General features: G+C 38.5%; 1 protein-coding gene across 1 annotated transcript in view; it reads left to right on the top strand.

Moving 5' to 3' along the window:
- The first annotated feature begins 4184 nt into the window (after window positions 1-4184).
- Window positions 4185-17050, top strand: part of LOC145982057 (androgen-induced gene 1 protein-like) — a 32869-nt gene continuing 20003 nt past the window's right edge. Inside the window, exon 1 of the mRNA XM_083115645.1 lies at window positions 4185-4489. Within this exon, the coding sequence (XP_082971771.1) occupies window positions 4349-4489 (141 nt within the window). The 5' untranslated portion in view covers window positions 4185-4348. The remainder of the gene's footprint in view (window positions 4490-17050) is intronic.

Here is a 17050-nt window from a genome sequence, read left to right as displayed (position 1 = left end):
AACCCAGCCTCGTTGATGAGCCAGAATTGCCCCGGCAACGTCACGTCCCTAAGAGACTTGAAAATCCTGATGCTGCCAAACATCACAAGTTCTACACTCCAAAATAGTATTATAAATCAATATACACTGACGTGTGTGACACAGCAAAATCATGTGTTAAACAAGGACATGAATGTACAGGACTACAAAAAGTAACAGCCGTAGAGAAAGAATGCATCTCAGCTGTGAACAGTTGCACAACAAACTTTCAGCAAACGCGAGAATTCTTTCGGCAAGATTTGGATGCCGATAGGCTCTCCTTACACATCTCCATGCTTCGTGATATCGCCATACAGAAGAAAGTGGTTCTAACTACCATGCGTGACATAAGGAAGTTTCTTTTGGAAGACACCACCCTCCAGAAGCCAAATTCATGATGGTCCTCCGCACTGTGCCAGTGACGACAGCCACAGCCGAAAGGTCATTCAGTGCTATTAGCCGACTAAAGACATATTTGAGATATACAATGGGGCAGAAGAGACTAAGCAGCTTAGCGGTACTCCACATACATCAAACTGTGCTTGATAATTTGGACCTGAGACCGCTCGTTGATAAGTTCATAAAAAATAACCCACTGCGTAGAGCAACTTTTGCTTTATTTTTAAATCATGTTCATATGTTTTGTTGTGTATATCACTTTATATCTTAGTGTACATGCTATTTTTTTATTATTGCAAAATTAAATTTAAAAAGTAAAATATTGTAGCAAGAAAAAACAAGTAAAACATTTTTCCTGCGATTTGTGTTAGCATTTATGTAAATAATTAAATAAAACTGTTAAATATTCGTTATTTGCAACCCATCACATGTCTGTTGCGGACATTAAAACACACCCATGCCCTCGACGGGACTCAAACCCGAGACCTCTGGATCAAAGCGAGTTGAGTCGACCACCCAACACGCTCGGTTACCGAGGCCAGCATAAATCTGTTAGGTTGGTCTCTTAATGTAAATACATACTTTTCAATAAAAATGTTAATTGTTATCTAAAAAACAAATGAACAGACACAAAAGACGTAAAGAAACTTTGAAACATTTTCTAAACGTTTTTCCTGTTAAATTCCATTTGCATGAGGAATATAATAGCTACTTAAACATTGCTATATGAGGACGTAATTTTTATTTTTAAAAAAAGGGAGTGAGTGAGTCATTCATTCATTTATTTCAGTGTTCAGAGCCCCCCCAATAATTTTGACAAGTCGGCGCCCCTGTTTGTCTCACACATATACAACATGGAGCGACGTGGACACTAAATTGTGTAGGTATTGGAAGTTTCTTTAATACATATTATATAAAACATATATTATTTAAATACATTACACATCCAATTCATCCATCTCACAATAAACCAACAGCAAAAATTACGTAAATTCTCTCTCAAATATGCACGTTCTCTATCCTCAAAGCAATTGTTCATGTATTTACAACAAAACCAATTAACAAAGTTTTATTTCTCTGTCTAGAAATTTACAATGCATTACAGAGAACAAATATAAATTGCGAGCGAAGCGAACAAGTACATTTTTGGATCCATTTTTTTTTTGCATACTTTAATATATATTAATTTAATAGAGTACAAATAATTTCACGGGACGCCAATGCATTCTCTCTTTTACAACTTTTGTGCCTCCCCGATGGTGTAGTGGTAACATCGTCGCCTTGTGATGAAGGGGTCCCGGGTTCAGGGACGCCGATTTGTCAAAATTATTGTGGGGGCTCTGATCACTGAAAAAAATTAATGAATGACTCACTCTCCCTCTTTTTTAAGTTTTGGCCTCAGTGTTCGGAATCTCATAAAAGCCCATGAATTCCTCTAAAATATCAAAAAATTTTATTCACAGTTCGAAATGCAGAATTTTTATTAATTGTCCACGGATGGATATGTTACAAGTTTCGTCAACCATAATAGCAAAATAGTACCTACTTTTAATAACTGCTAACACGGAGCGCAAAACAGATCTCCCTAATATATCAATGATCTCGTTCTGAATGTAATGTGAAAGTCATTTGTAGCCCGAACGTCCCATCCACTACCCTAGTTCATGCACATCGTCCTTTGAAATTGTTTTTAGTAAAAATTTTAACAATACTCATAATTACATACTTAGTATATAGTAATAAGTCGCGTGTGTTGCTGTCTCTGGTCATAGCCCCCCAAAGTTGATGGTTTAGCGGTCTCAGCCCCCCAAAGTTGATGGTCAAAACATTTCAAATGTGTATTTAAAGTTAAGTTTATGTGGCACAATTCAGAGTAAACTTTACAAGAGAAGCAAAATAATACATTTGATCCTCTCAAGCAAAATTATTTTGGGGGCTCTGCCCCCACACCGTTAACATTGGGGGGGTCGAGCCCCCCCAAACCCAATGGAGTCGGCGCCTATGTTCGGGTTCGATACCCGGTGGAGTCACATGGCACAGTGGTTCGGATCTCAGCTTAAACTGTAGGTCCAGACCCGATTATTCTTTCTGTGCGTAAACTAGACTTAAAACCAAAAATCAATCAATCAATCTTACAACTTATTTTTATTTAGATCGTTCGGCGCCCAGGGCCGACTCCCGCCGCTTGCTAGCTACGGTTCTGAACTTGATAAGACTAAGAAAAGCAGGTATTGCGAGCAAGAAAATTTTACGAAAAGTGTTTTCATTTGCATAAAATTTGAAGTTGTGGGTGGTAATTGCCCCATGCAGATACACTTTGCTGTCAACGTTTGCCCCCCTTGCCCCCCCCTAGAACTCATTTCAGGCCAGGATTGGGGGGAATGCCCCCCTGTGGTTGCGCCACTGCTTCCAGCATTATAATTTGTTCATTACCACGAACACCAAATTACCCATTAATATTACGTGGGTCGTTCAATATATAAGTTTCCACAGATTAGAAATAGTTTCCGTATGCTGCAAAGAAAATTATTTTTAACATACATAAGAAAACTATACATACATGTGTAGGAGGATCCTTCCTCACTTCTCCACATAATCCCCATAGAGATTCAGGCATTTGTCCCACCATTGCACCAATTTGTCCATACCCTTTGAAAGAAAATCAGGGCTCTGGCTATTGAGCACTATTCTCACATTCCGCTTCACTTCTTCATCTGTTTCGAATCGGTAACCTTGCAATTCAGACTTTAACACCGGAAAAAGATGGAAATCACTCGGCGCTAAATCGGGGCTGTATGGAGGGTGGGGCAGCCGTTCCCACCCCAATTCTTCAATTTTGTGTTGTGTTTGCACTGCTGAGTGGGGGCGAGCGTTATAGTCAAGAAGAATGACACCAGCTGACAGGAGACCTGGTCGCTTATGTCGAATTGCGCTTTTCAGTTTATCCAATGTTTGACAATAACGGCCAGCATTAATTGTTCTTCCTCGTTCCAAAAAGCCTATGCTTCTGAACTCCTTATGACGCGAGCCCGCGTTTTCCGAACGAGCATTTACTTCTCGCCCTTGAGCGCATGCGCCTTCACGTCTGATAACGAATCGATTGTTGTTCCTTGTAGACGAAGGATGGCGTTTGTCAACCATGTGCTACTTTTTAATGGCATTGCTTTATAATACAATATTTTATAGCACAGGGAATCTTATATATTGAACGTCCCTAGTATAACATATTAAAATTATACCTTCTTTATTCCAAAGAAGAAATATGCCCTTTAATAAATTTGCAACCATCTATAATAGCGTATTTATTCCTTTCAATAATTCCAATTCTATTGGATAAGAGATGATGTGGGAATCAGTGGCGTGCCCAGGATTTTCGAGAGGATGGGGTTATGTATACTTTTCCTTAGTAGTGAGCCCTCATTTTGTCATATTTTCCTACCTTTGACGTTCTTTTTCTTAGGAATACTGGGCGAAAGATTGGCGGGGGGGTTATAACCCCCATCAACCCCTAACCCTTGGGCACGCCACTGGTGGGAATCACCTGTCTCCCAAGGAGAATGCCCGTGATGATTTTTGTAATGGATAAAACAAAAGCATGAATAAAGTTAGCTCCATCTAGCCCCCTCCCCCCCCCCCCAATCGGACGGGCAAAACTACACCTGCCTATGCTCTCCCCCAAGTTTTCCTTATTGATTAATGCACCATTCAAGACCGCATTCCGCGAGCAATCGTGTTGTACAAAATATAAGATTACTGTGGTTTTCGTTTGTTTATTAACGTGTGATGTGGTGTGTGTCCTCTACTCGACGTATGATGAGTTGCGTCTTTTCTACCTATCTTGAGTGTAAACGTGACTGGTGAATTGTGTGCATGGTACCAAGTGCTTTAATTAAAGATTGTTTCATCCAAGAGCGTAGGATACACCGAAACAATGATTGCGATTGTCCACTCTGTTGCGTTTTTACATTTTGTTTATGGGATTTACTACGATTTACGTTACTTGCACATACCGGACGAACTGACTCCAACAAGTTTTGCGGGAAGACTGAAATTCCTCACGTTCTGGGATATGGTTTGTAATTTAAATTTCTTACTTAATAGTGTTAGATCTAGTGTCTGTTATGAAACACAACAATAACGTATATATTGGATATCATATTAAATCTCCGAAGGCAACTCCATTAGCGATTCGTTGTTTTAGAGGTTCCATGACACATCTGTCCACCCATGAATTTTCAACACTTTCAATTTTTGTTTGTTATAAAACTGCATTTAGAAGTAATTTTGAGATATTTGTCGTGCGAAAACGTGTTTTTATGGGTCCTCTGAAGTGAACATCGGAGATACAAAGCTGAAATTGTACATTTTCCATGTAATTCCTGGCATTTCACGCCTATTATTGTGATGCAATAGTAAGGCAAGGGGTAAAAATTGACTATTCCACAAACACATGTAACTTCTTTGTTTCCTCACTTTTAACATTCGTACTTACCTATAGGGGTAAATATGCGATATCGCCCGGACGGATTTCTTCAAATTTACAGGAGAAAGTACTTACTGAAATGAGTTTCTTTAGCATTCTGGACGTTCTTGGAGGTATTTTCTTTCACGGGAAACTAAAAACTTCGTATTTGAATGTTGCCGAACAAGAATTAAGCACTTTGTACGTATGAAACTTGCATTGCCTGCCACATTATGCCATTGTTTCCATTGTGTGCGTGCAGATGACGAGAGCGTCGAAAGTCACACGGTCTCGTCAGTGTTTCCAAACGTGCATTTTTTTACGAGAATTTTTTTTTTTAACTGCTTACCTAACCTAACCTTGCCAGAAATGGTTTTTGGGGCTATCCGGCAATGGTTTGTGGGGCTATCGTGAATGGTTTTTGGGGCTATCCGTCAGTGGTTTGTGATGACATAATGAACACGAAAGTAGGTATTTTTCGGTTAAGAAGATTGAAACACTGCATACCCACTCCAAAACGACAAAACACAAGCACGGCGCAATGATCCATGACGAGTGCATGCCATATTGCCTGTTACCCAAGCGGAACAAGGAAGACAAATAATCACTCGTAATATGAAAAGTTGACACTATTTTATGGAAAAAGGCATAACTTCACCTTAGAGAATGTTCCGCAATGCAGAAAAGGTAAGTAAATACCAGTGGTAAAATTAAGGAAATAAATGAGTTAAAGGTGACCGGGCGTTATCGCATATTTACCCCTATCTGCTTCGCGGAACATTCTTGAAGGTGTATTCACGTTTTTTTGATGAAAGTAATTTCAATTTTTCACATTACGAGTACTTCTTTATTTGCGTTGTTTCGTTTGCTTAAGAAACAGTATGGCGCGTACACCTTCGTAGATCATCGCACGTCGTCCTTGTGTTTTGTCGATGCAATGTTTCCAACCTTCGTAACCCAAAGAATGCTCAAGTGGATTTTTTTTAAGCTTCTTCGCATTATTTTACGAACAAAATTTTAACTATGCTTGCCTAACCTAACCATGCCGGAAATGGTTCGTGGGGCTATGCGTGAATGGTTTTTGGGGCTATCCGTCAATGGTTTGTGGGGCTACCCATTTTTCAAGTACCCAATTACAAAATCCAGTGGATCTTCCACCCCCGGTATGAATTTCACCACGCATCCACAACACGTCATCTTTTCGGAAAACAATGGCGTGGTTGGAAACCCTGCAATCGACAAAACACAAGCACGATGCGCGCCAAAGGCTATTATGCATCGGAGAATTACTTTTCAACAAAAATAATGAATTTCCGTTATGATGCATTCCCACATGACAGAATACACCTTCCAGATGTTAGTTAATGCTACAGGAACTTATTACCGTAAGTAGTTTCTTGTGTAAAAATGAAGAAATTTGTTTGTGGAATAGTAAATTAGTACCAGGCAAGGTTATGGAGAAAAGCTGAATGCTTAACCTGACCATCATCGAATATAAAGTAAAAGCTTGAAGAATAAAATAATCTGGGTGGGATGTGGGAGACTAAACCGCACTGTGGCCAGACTTCCGTATGCTGGATGATGTGCAAGGTTTGTGGGAGGACGAAGAAAATGTTTCAAAATGAGTGAAAATTAATGTCTGAAGTTTTTAGAAAATGCATACGTTGATTTGAAGCTGGAGGAGGTGATAATTGTACAGAAATTTCAGTCTGAAAAGCAGCTGGGGAAATGGTTCCAAATGTTTAACGATTTTTCGCAAATTTTATAAAAGTTCTTGGAAGTGCTTTAGAATAATGGAAATGACTGTGGGAGAAGTTCAAAATTTGTCGAAACCAATTAGCACAGTTAAAAGCTTCACTATGTATTATTTATCAGATAAATTATGATTTGAAAAGTAGCTTACACCTGCTTTACAGCAAGCAGCCATTTTTTTTTGTTTCTGGTCAACTCGGACACTGAGTTAGGTTTTTTGTGTGAGGCTCAAAGGGGCATGGCCGTAGGCAGAAAAAAAAATTGGGGGGGTCACTCATAATTGTTCCCATGGGCGTCGCAAGAAATTTCAATAATAACAATAATGATTATTAATTAATAATTAAAATTTCATAATAAATAACTGATTCCAAAAGTATTATTGTTGTTATTATTATTGCTGTTCTTATATCCTTGAGGAGATTTTTCATTACTAGTTTCATCTAGTCAAAACACCTATAACTCATTTATTTAGTCCTTTTTAACATTGCTACTTGCTTATTGTGCATTGCGGAACATTCTATAAGGTGTAATTATGAATTTCTGACGAAGATAACGTCAGGTTTTCATGTTACGAGTAATTATTGTTGTTCCTTTTTTTTTTTTTTTTTTTGCTTTTTGACACAATATGGCGCGAGCGTTCTGGATTATCGCAAGTCATGCTTGCGTTTTGTCTATTTGGAGTGGGTATGCAGTGTTTCCAACCTTGTAAACGAAATAAAACCTGCTTCCGTGTTATTAATTTTCTATTTTTTCCCGGGTTTTAAATTATGCTAATACATGAACCACAAAACCATTGATGGATAGCCCCACGAACCATTCATGGTTAGGTTAGGCAAGAATAGATAAAATTTGGGTTCACATCGTCTTCTTGGAAAAAGACGGGATGGTTGGAAACAGTGAGAGGTTATGTCATCAAATGCATGGAACATTCGGTTCAGGTAGAGGAAGCAACGGCAATTGCTATATTTTTATAGATAAAAAAAATAATTGTGGCTAAAAAAGATGGAACGATTACAGAAAATACATTCGGGAACTTCAACAATGCTACAGAAAGTGATTTGCGTAAGTAGTTTCTTCTGTAAAAATGACTAGTTCAAACTGTTAGCGATTTTTCTACTCTGTCCATCAGAAGTGTGAATATGCAGCACAACTTACTTACTTTTTTTTTTTTTTTTTTTTTCCATGCAATGTGTACTGAAATGCACAGCTACGATTTTGTTATTAAGTTTTAGGTACCCCAAGAAAAAGCTTTAAAAGTAAGAGAGAGAAATTTTAGTCATAAAGTTTGTTGTTTGACCATTCACATAAAACTTAATTTTTGGAATTTTGAAAACTGTGGAAACCAGTTATTCTTTGGATTAAATGGTAAAACATAACCTGCTGCCTGTATTGTAACCTCAATTTTTCGATCTAACGCTGTTTTTCTTTGGTTATTCTGTTCGAATACTAACTAACTGGACTTTATTTCCGTTATTAACAATAAAACTAACAAATGTTCTGCTATTTTGTAACTTGCAATAAACGATGTCAATTCGGGGGAGGGGTCTATAGACCAGTTCGATCCCACTCTCCGACGCTCATATTGTTCATATACTTACCAAACAGCATTATATACAAGTATGTGCTTTATAGGACCGCATGTAGGTTAAATGTAGCCTATGTACTATATCGACCGATGGGTGAAGGGTAGTGAATGTAATGTGCTAGGAAGCTGGATATAGGTTTGAACTTTTATAAATGGGGATTTAAACCATTATTAAACAGGGCATTTAAAAGTTGGATTGGGACAATCACAAGGGAATTTTCAGTCTGATCCACTGGAGAAAGGACAGCAGAAATAAAAATGAAGGGGTCGCGGGTGGGCTGCGATTCTGAGAATTGAATCAGTTTCGCTCAAATTTCAGAATTCAAAATGTTTGAAAATTCTAGCTCGATCATTTCAGAATTGTGTGTGTGTTGTATTTATGTGAAACTGCAAATAATTTTTTGAAAATGTGTTACAAATTTTAGTTTCTGAACTCCCATTAATCCAACATGCCAGAAGTTTCGGGAGGGTTTGAACCCTAAACCCCCCACTAAATACGGCCATGCAAAGGGGGGTTCATGCTTAAGACCAGACGTTATGTGATCAGGTGTTGGATTCATTTAGGGAGTTTATTTTAGTGCTAGGAGCCTTTCAGTTGCTGGAATTGCATTTTCATGTTTTAAAATGTTATATGTATATAAATAAGAAGTTAGTGCAAATATAGTAAGGTTTTCAAACTGAACTTGTCTACTTGCTGATGTAAGATGTTCATCAGATTAAAAAATATATATATGTAAAAGAGGAGAAAAATGTGGAGAAATGGCAGGCAATAACCAAACCTGCCTAATTTACTCAATATTTCACAAATAACTTCTCACTGGGGGAAGAATGCAAATGGATGGAATATTCAAAGAACATTGATTTTAATTTTAAAGACCTATGCAGGAAATTGTGCTCGGAGAGGGAAAGATAATGCAGAATTGCACTCAATGGGCACATTCTGCAAGTCGCATGAGTTTAACGCATTAAATAAGTTATGGTCACTGGCTGTTCTACATGTCCTGTCGTGAACTTGGTGAAGTTCATTATGGCGTTCCTTAAGTCAATTTTCATGTGGTGGGTGAAGTCCGTTCCTGCACGGAGCGGGAAGCTGGTTTGTTCAGTTAAAGTAGTCTGTTACTTGCAGACAATGTGTGTGCATGATAGCTTCAAGCTGAACTACTTCGGAAAATACAACTTTATTTTAACAGGGAGCAACATGCACAAGATGAGTGTGCCTCAACTGTTCTTAAAGTCAGTAGCAGTAGAATTTATTTCTCCCAGAACACCATGTGGAAACTTTCTATAAACAAAATGCTTCATCTGCACTTTCAAATAGATTGATTCTTAAGCCTGTAAAATAACTGGTTTCACCAGATTCGCGAACGCAGTTATCTTTGTTGACTTAGTTTGGTTCCTTAACAGTTAAGAAATGCTCTCAAACTTAAGTGTTTCAAATATGCCATTATTACCATTACTCTGGCAAACATGATGAATGCTCGTTCCATGTAAAGTATGTTAATGAAAGTTTATTGGACACACAGATTCAACCACCTCAGCGGCCATGCACATTACATGGTCAGCTTTCGACCTTGCTAATGAATTTTCCATGGATGTTCTTTGTTAGTGTCTTTTAATCATTCATTACATTCATGTAATCATTACCATGACTAGATAATAGTGCAATGCTCCATAACACAAAGATGCAGTAAGTATTCATTATGACCCCATAGCAATGTATACATGCAGTAAATTCAGATGATACAGAACAGTGTGTATGCATGATGATGGGATTAGTATCCAGAATATTGATACCAATTTTTTTTTTTTTTATTATATCCTTGGTGAATAAAATTGATTTAACACACCAAATCAAATTAATTCTAGCAATTTTCAGGTGTGTCAAGAAATTGTTCTGCTGCCCCCATCCTTTCCATGTTCTAGAGGGTGCCAGCTGACACCAGGAAATCTTTGGAGACTTTAATTTCTCTGGAAATATTTGGGAACTGTAGAATTTGATATATTCACAGATTCCTTTAGTGCTCTGAATAAAAAAATACATTAACTAGTGCATGTAAATATTGTGTATATAGATTTTCATTTTCATTCTGTTTTCTTTTTTTCCTATGCATAGTATATTATGTTCAACATAATTGGGAGATTTATCCTGTGCTGAACTAATAAAAAATAATAAATTATGCATGACATTTTTTTCGCAATTGTAAAGAACTGTTAGCAGCAAATTATTTTACCCCCCGTCCTTGCTCTCGTTTCCACCACGGCTTCTGCGAGACCCTCATCCTTGCCACTACAGTTGTGACGGCATACTAACGGGTGTACAATCAGTGTTGCCACAATCTGAAGGCACAATTTCCCTTTTTGGACCATTTTTTTTCCTTTAACCTAAACAAATATAATTATTATTATTATTAGCAGTGGTAGTAGTAGTAAAAATTCCGTTGGTCCATGATCGTATGAATAAAAAAATGTTGCACACATTTTTCACATACATGTAAGCTTCATCGCTTTCTGCTCAGATGTCTCAGGAATCCATTAAATCGTTAATTCTAATCGTTACAATTATCCGAAGATACAGAAAGGTGACGTACAATAAACTTAATAAAAATATAAATAGATACAGGTTTATATTCAAGTGAGCAGAAATAAGAAGGATCAGAAAAAAATGTGAATATGAAGCTGGAATTTGACATAAACTGTAATAATATAGAGTCAGAAGTCTTAAAATTTCCCTGAAATTGTGATATTTTTCATCGAAATTCCCTGTTAGCTACAACTTCAGTCCGAATTTCCCTGCAAAAAAGAAATTTCCCTTCATGTGGCAACACTGTGTGCAATCACAGCGCAGAACGGTTATTTTGACAAAATCCTGTTTTCCTGGTGAGTGCTTCGGGAAGGAGGGATTGTAATGTTGCCAGTTCATGACCAAGCGGAGGGTCTTAATTTGGCTGTCTGACAGCGAGTTCCTTCGTATGTAAACGTGGCAACAGATGGTCACTGCCAGAAAGCCAGAAGCAAAAATCTGTTATTCTGCAGCTGACGCCGCCGATTTCTGGCAATCATAGAATGGCTTAGGATTAATGAATAGAAATAGGAGCCTCCACAGCTGAAGAATTGCTAGAAGTTTTGCAAATAATAAAAATAGATTGTGCCTGGAGCAGTGTCTTTTTCCAAAATACACAGTGTAATATTAATAATGATTGTCTATCGAAATTTATTTTACTGCAACCTTTTTGCTGCTTGTAATTTTCTTTAACGTAGATACACAGGATGTCGCCGACAAACGACTACTATAGCACAGTATGTAGAGGACATCAAGGTCAACAACTTTTCATAAGTTTGCTCGAAGACTCCGCATTTCGATGCTACAAGTCGTCGAAAAATGACATTTTATATCCTGCATATATACAACCGCAGGGCTGTATTCAAAGGTATACGCCGTATGCACTCTGGTTAATCTTTACTCATTAGCGTATATCGTTGAAGTAAATTAATTCATCCATATATTTTAATGGAAGCATGGTCTGTACTTAAAACGTTTCACGAAATTAACGTATAACCTGTGGAAATTTTGTGACTACAGGATTGTGCAACCGTATGGAATAGCTTCATGCTTGCCACTGGCAGTGTGCGAATTAACCGGAAAAGGGGGGGGGGGGGGTACAGAGGCTTTCCCCCGCACAAAACATTTTTAACCCTGCGAGAGCTTTTTTTATCATTCCTCAGAGAAGTGGGAATTGAAAGCATACAGTATATATGTTTTCTGTGATTTACAGGCTGTCAGTTGCAGCAATTAAATGCCATGTCCAACAAAATAAAGCTATTAGTAGTACTTCTACTCTCTCTGGCTTGAGTGGGTGTAGATTTAGAAGGAAAAAAATAGTTGGTTAAGAATATGATGGTGCTGATGTAATGGTTGGTAGAATTAAGGGGTGAGATAGATAATTTCAGTGTGTCCAAAAGCAATTTTTGTACATTGTTCAGCACATATTTTAACCCTGGATATTGCCCATTTCTGTGGAATTTCTGCGATATTGAGGCTGTCAAATCAGTTAAAAATCTTCCCCTCGAGTTTTCTCAAAGGAGCAGCCCCCCGTGGTAAGCTCATCGGGAATTGGCATGAGCGTTTGTGGGTGTCCATTCATCAATTTCATCATGTCATCACTCATCCCGATCTTCGGAAATTAGCCAAAAGTGGCACAAAAAGCGAAGTAAAATAATGCAAATAAATTAATCTTCTCAAAGTAATTTGGTTGTAAAAAATGCAGTGCAAGATAGATAGGGTAGGGAAGTTCTGTAACGTTCTCAAGTTGTTTGACACAAGATGGACAGAAAAGTATCAATATTCAGTAGGGTGACTTGTGAAATCGTATACACTAATAGTAGAAACTTTACTGTTGTTCATTTTTGGACCATTTTGCAGTACAAATGAACCCAAGTTTCTCTGAATACAGTCAACACATTGAAAAATTGCAACAACTTATTCCTATATGAAATGCCTATTCCTCATTCATTGGAACAGTGTGTCAAACTGTTGGATGGCCTGGTTGATATTTTTTACATTTTCAAATATGAATGAAAAATGTGGCAAACAGTAACTGAAAAGACATGTCTAGGGTCTGCATTCTAGGCAGTAGAAAATTGTGACAAGCTCTTGTACTCAAATATGCACAAATTGTTGGTGATATTGTCTACACTGCCAGTTTCATCTTCAACACCCGAGAGGATGTGTTTAACATTAAGGAGGTTGAAATAATGTTGTCTCCAAAAATCCACCAACCCGAGATTGTTCGCACCAAGGCTCGAAAGCTAGCCATTCGGCTATTATGGCGGTCAAGCGAAATTTAAACATCTCCGTATCTTCGTTTCTGCCACTTTTGGCTAATTGCGAAGATAAGGATTGAAATTGATGAATCGACACTCACAAAGAACACCCGCGCCCAGACCGGGATTCGAATCCGGGACCATTGACATCGTAGCGCGCTATGTTCACCACTCCGCTACGGAGATAGGCTCTGTCTATTTGGAATTTGCCTGTTATTCAAAGGTGAAATGATTACATACACATCGAACCAAGTGCGAGTCGGCAGTTTCGTCTTGTGCAAGGTTCTTGTGGGGTATTGTAGCGAGAAAGGAGATTTTGCTGTTCTGCAAATAACTTCAAAGCGAAGTGGAAAACGAACGGGAGAGCCCCTTGTGCCTCTAGATTCCAATTTGCAGAGCTAAATTCATCGATCCATCATTGAATCCGCTTTGGGCCCAGCTAGCTATCACTTTGTACGGGAGTACGTCAAAAGTAGTAGTGGTGTGAAGAGGAGGGTTGACATTGTGGTCTCGCTATGCACAGCGTGTCACCGTACAAAGGTTAACAGCGTATAGAGGACATTAAAGTAATCAACTTTTATTTGTTTGAGTGAGGCACGTATCTCGAAATAAATTTCGGGCGGGGGTCCGATTAACGAAGTGTCTGAAAGCAATAATAATAATGACAATAATAATACTGTTTAAATTAAAATAATTATAATTATATTAAACTAATTAAAATATTCAAATTAATTAATATTACATTTTATTACATGAATAGGTAAAAAAGACTGTTGAAGAATAATATAACTGCATGTACCTACTCATTATCTAGCTTTCATATACAGAGGATTCCCTGACATTCGCTACGAGACTCGGCGGTAGGCGGCCCGGCGTCAGAGCTTGTATTTCCCGGTGAACGGGGTCCGCGACAGTCGCTAGAGTAGGTTAAAAATTACAGTTTTCATATTGTGTACTAACCTCGACTACAGAAGGTGTTGAAAATGATGTCCCTCTACTGCAACACATTCCTGGCATCTTCGAAGGAAATTGGCTTTTACACGTTCAAGTTCGTCTACTGTAATTCTCCAGATTTCTCGTACAATACTCTCTTTTAACTCACGGATGGTGTGCGCATTGTCATTATATACTTTATTTTTTAGATTTGAGAATTTTAGCGGCTCTAAATGCTGTGGTTTTTGAAACACCCCTTTCTCGTGAGAGGCGGCGAATAGATTTCCGAGGAGACTGTTCTAACCATCTCACCTATCTCATCTAGTTTTTCCTCAGTAAGTACATGTGGGGTTTTCATTCCACTTTTATTCAGAACTGACCCTGTTACTCGAAACTTTTTTACGAGGTTTAATATAGTGGTCCTATGTGGAACGGGAACACCAGGAAATTTCGTTGCAAAACGTCGTCCCACTTCTCCGCAATTCCTCTTTCCGAAGTATCAGCGACAAGATAAATGCTTTGTTGTAATGTAAACTTTTGTGGTGCCATATTAATCCACAGTCTTCAAAACACGGACACGACACAACACAACTTCCGAGGGAGGATTATACTGGCGTCAGTCTGCAACGTCAACAGAAAGGGAAAGAGAGCGTGCGACTGTCGCGGACCCCGTTCACCGAGAAAGACAAGCGCTGACGCCGGGCCGCTTGCCACCGAGTCTCGTAGCGAATGTCAGGGTTAAGATCGGCAAAATCAAAGAATAAAAACTGCCCTGGCAAGGAAAGTAGTGTGAAATGGATAAAGGATTGGATATTTATTGAATATAAAAGAATAATATTAGATCCAGTTAACGAATAGAAAAGTTCCTGCTAATATTTACGCATATTATTATAAGTAATTATTCTTTTAGTACTGTCATTCAAAGCCGTATGATCGCAATATAATCGATAATCCTTGCCTTCCAATAAGTTCGGCGGATATAAATGACCCTCGATTAAATAGCAGGTATATTTTCATTATTTAATTTTAGTTATTTCATTATTTAATTTTATTACTTACTAAGTCTTTTGAGGGGGAGGGGTCCGGATCCCCGCTAAATTCGTCCTTGGTTTGAGTTGAGGATATTTTAAGTCTACTTTGTGCACAGATAGACTAATCGAGAGTGGACCTATGTGCCCCCAACGGGTATTGAACCCCTTCGTTACAAGGCAGCGACGTTACCACTAGGGCATCGGGGAGGCCCTGGAAAAAAACTTTGTTAGTAATGCCTTTCTTTCATGTTCGACGCTACGAACCCTTGAAAACTGAATTTCATGTATGTAAACATGCTGCACAAGCCCACAGTTACCACTAATGAATAAACTATCGCAATTATGACAAGCAAAATATATGACCTATCTGTAAATAATCGGGTTTGATATCCGTTTGGTATATCTCAATAAATACATTATAGTTTTCCAAAGTCGCGAACGAATCACGCATCGGTAAATCTCGAAGTGTCTGGTCTCATTCTCGTCTTGGTACACCCAACGGCAAAAGTATCAGTAGGCGAATTGTCGATCAACATTCTTATTCACACTAGAGATGGCCAAACGGATCCGGATCCGAAAGTTTCGGATCTGAAAGTTCCGGATCCAAAAGTTCAGGATCCGAAAATCCGGATCCGGATCCGAGAGTTTCGTATCTCAATCCCATTATAATATTACCACACCTTAAAAGGTATTATGCTCTTCGATTACAAAGAAATTTTTCGTTAGTTATTCCTACAAGAATTTTTTCAAGTGTTGTTCCTAAAATACTTTGCTACGGATCGGCTAACACACTCGTGCACAAAAATAATCTTACTTGTTTAACATAAAATGTCAGAGATGATTTTGTAAATGCCATTGAAACGAATATGTATTCATTCGAATGTATTGGAAATGGAAACACACATAAATGTGAGACATTCCATTTTAGGATGAAACCTTTAACACATATAACAAGATAGAAATGTTATAAGAAAATTATACAATTTTTCTACAGTTACAGTTTTACAAATTAAAATAAAACATTATAATATATGCAGTGTTATATAATTACAAAGTGTAAGACTAACAAGGGAGGTTATCTAAGCGTCCCCCTCCGATTTCCATGAAACTTGGCAGGTGTATAGTGGGGCCCAAAAAACGGATTTTAGGGGGCAAAACCCCCTCAAATGTCAAAATGAGGACAAATTGAAGTGAGGATCTGACCCCTGTGTCCCCCTCCGATTTCCATGATACTTGGCAGGTGTGTGTATAAACGGGCCCAAATGAAGAAATACGTGTTTCTTTGTTTCGGCTAAAGAACTGTTTTAGGGGGCAAACCCCCTCAAATTTCAAAATGAGGACAAATTTAAGTGGGCATTTGACCCCTGTGTCCCTCTCCGATTTTAATGAAACTTCGCAGGTGTATAGAGGGACCCAAAGGAAGAAATACGTGTTTTTTTTTTTTGTTTCGGCTAAAAAAACTGTTTTAGGGGACAAAACCCGCCTCAAATGTAAAGATGGGGACAAATTGACGTGGGGATCATCTGACCCCTGTGTCCCCCTCCGATTTCCATGAAATTTGGCAGGTGTATAGAGAGACCCTATGCCCCCTGTTTCTTCCTATGCCACATTTACGTGGTTTCGGGGTCAGATCCCCACTTCAATTTCTCCTCATCTTGACATTTGAGGGGGGGGGGTTGCCCCCTAAAACAGTTTTTTAGCTGAAACACAAAAACACGTATTTCTTCCTTTGGGCCCCTCTATACACCTGCCAAGTTTCATGGAAATCGGAGGGGGAGACTTAGACCTCCCTTGTAAGTGTATTAATGAATTACAAATCGCGCACACACACTGTGTTATAAACACATTCTTACTTTCCAAAGAAGCGCATGTGGGATGGCAACACGGATCCGGATCCAAAAGTGCCGGATCCGGAAATTCCGGATCCGGATCTGGCCATCCCTAATTCACACCACACAATTTTCCAGTGTGATGACCATGAATTGAAATAAAAGTGTCAGTAAACAGATGGCTACATTGAGAGCTTCAAGAATGGAAATAAAATGCCAA

This window comes from Lepisma saccharinum, chromosome 30 (assembly GCF_977018435.1).
Source record: "Lepisma saccharinum chromosome 30, izLepSacc3.1, whole genome shotgun sequence".
Classification (NCBI taxonomy): domain Eukaryota; kingdom Metazoa; phylum Arthropoda; class Insecta; order Zygentoma; family Lepismatidae; genus Lepisma; species Lepisma saccharinum.
This window is presented reverse-complemented; position numbering and strand designations above follow the sequence as displayed.